The sequence below is a fragment of the Parathielavia appendiculata genome (genome assembly GCF_033297405.1).
Source record: "Parathielavia appendiculata strain CBS 731.68 unplaced genomic scaffold N657scaffold_35, whole genome shotgun sequence".
Classification (NCBI taxonomy): Eukaryota; Fungi; Ascomycota; class Sordariomycetes; order Sordariales; family Chaetomiaceae; genus Parathielavia; species Parathielavia appendiculata.
Window position 1 is genome coordinate 1 of NW_026944254.1, and position 1,556 is coordinate 1,556.

General features: G+C 47.4%; 1 protein-coding gene across 1 annotated transcript; it reads right to left on the reverse strand.

Moving 5' to 3' along the window:
* Positions 1-139: 139 nt before the first annotated feature.
* On the reverse strand, positions 140-658 carry N657DRAFT_650765 (uncharacterized protein). Its single transcript, XM_062794017.1, has one exon. It carries the CDS (start codon positions 522-524, stop codon positions 369-371), a length of 156 nt encoding a protein of 51 aa, XP_062642666.1. The 5' UTR covers positions 525-658; the 3' UTR covers positions 140-368.
* Between the last annotated feature and the right edge of the window lie 898 nt (positions 659-1,556).

Here is a 1,556-nt window from a genome sequence, read left to right on the forward strand (position 1 = left end):
TGCTTTCCACATGCCGGGTTCCACCCATGGGTCCTGGCAGGCACGGCGCAATCGCCGTGACATTATGGATGGATGAACCTGAAGCTAAGTGCAATGTGCCACGTGACCTAGGGATCGGCGGTCCAGTGCCGTGACACTATAGGCCTTAAAAACTTCCTCTTCCTGACCAGGGTCTCTCTAAAACCTACACCCTACTGCGAATGCGGCCAGGGCAGGGAGACAGTGGAACACTTAGCTGTGTGGTGTCGCCAACCACCGAAGCCAACGACCTAACCGGCTACAGAGATACGCTCGCAGAGAGACCTGTACAGGGCTCTCGACAGGTGGGAAACAAAGAATGAAGGCTTGCAAGGAAGGTAATTAGGTAGCTATATTGGGTGTCTAAAAGTCTGGCCCACCCTGTTGAACTGAGTGGGTTCCTTGGCACCAAGATTCACGGACTGAGCACTGATGTTCAATGCGAGACTTTCAGTCAACACAGATCCATCACAATGACGCAGTTCCTGCCATAAACGCCATATCATAGCACACTGTTTCTATATAAGGGGGATAATTCCCCTGGGAGGATTAGAGAGGACAATTTTCTGTTCGAACAAGAAAGGGACATTCTGAGGCACCCTAACCCACTATCTTGATCCTTCATTTGTGTGGTCACTCTGGAATCGTGACTCCAATTCAAGCTTCGTTTCATACCTCAATCTGTTCAATACCATTTGGTTGATCTAAGTTTACTTGAGCATGTAACTGTTGGCTGCCCAACACACCCCGCACCAACTACCCCTAGTCTCACAATTTCTAACATTATGACCAAGACATATCTATCTCGAAATAACAGGTTACCGGCATAATTTCTTGAAATGCAGATACATATAGTTTAAAGCCCTGATTCAGGGCTTCATTCAATATTTGGTTTGCCAACCCCTAGCTTTCTTGACTGCGGCTAGCCGCCGGGGCATCGAGTCGGCAAGCCGGTCGATCTGAGCCTGGTCAATGGCCCTCCAACACTCCTCCAGACACCTAACGAATACAGCAAAATCTAGTTGATTTTTCTTGAGCTCCTATATGTCAGGGCATGGTTTTATCTCCCGTTTCAACAGGGCCCAAATATGCTTAATTGGATTGAGATCTGGGCTATAAGCTGGCCAGCCTTCAAGCATCTCGATTACATAGTTGAGGAGCCACTCGGTCGAAGACGCTAAAATGTATTACCCAAGCATTGTCCTGCTGAAAATGCCTTATAACACTATAAACAGGAAGGATGCCCTGTTCCAGTGCTTGTTGATAGCTCCAAGAGCTGTAACCTCCTTTCTAAAAAGGTTGATAGTCACGTTCCATGATATATTATTGGTCCTCCCTCCTTTCTATAACGTATATGATTGTGACGAATCTCAAAGCCCCAACTTCTGAAAGGGACTCCTGAAGGTTATACTTGACAACGGGGTGAGGTTCGGTGAAGCCAAAGGGTTCACAACAAGCAATGTCCAAGGGTACTGACAATCTTGCACTTGAGTTGCTTACTGGAGAACTCCCAGAGTCCTCCAGAACGAGTGACTATA

What these genes read in the sequence shown, in the direction of transcription:
- N657DRAFT_650765 (XM_062794017.1), bottom strand. Translation starts at nt 524, where the DNA reads ATGATATGGCGTTTATGGCAGGAACTGCGTCATTGTGATGGATCTGTG.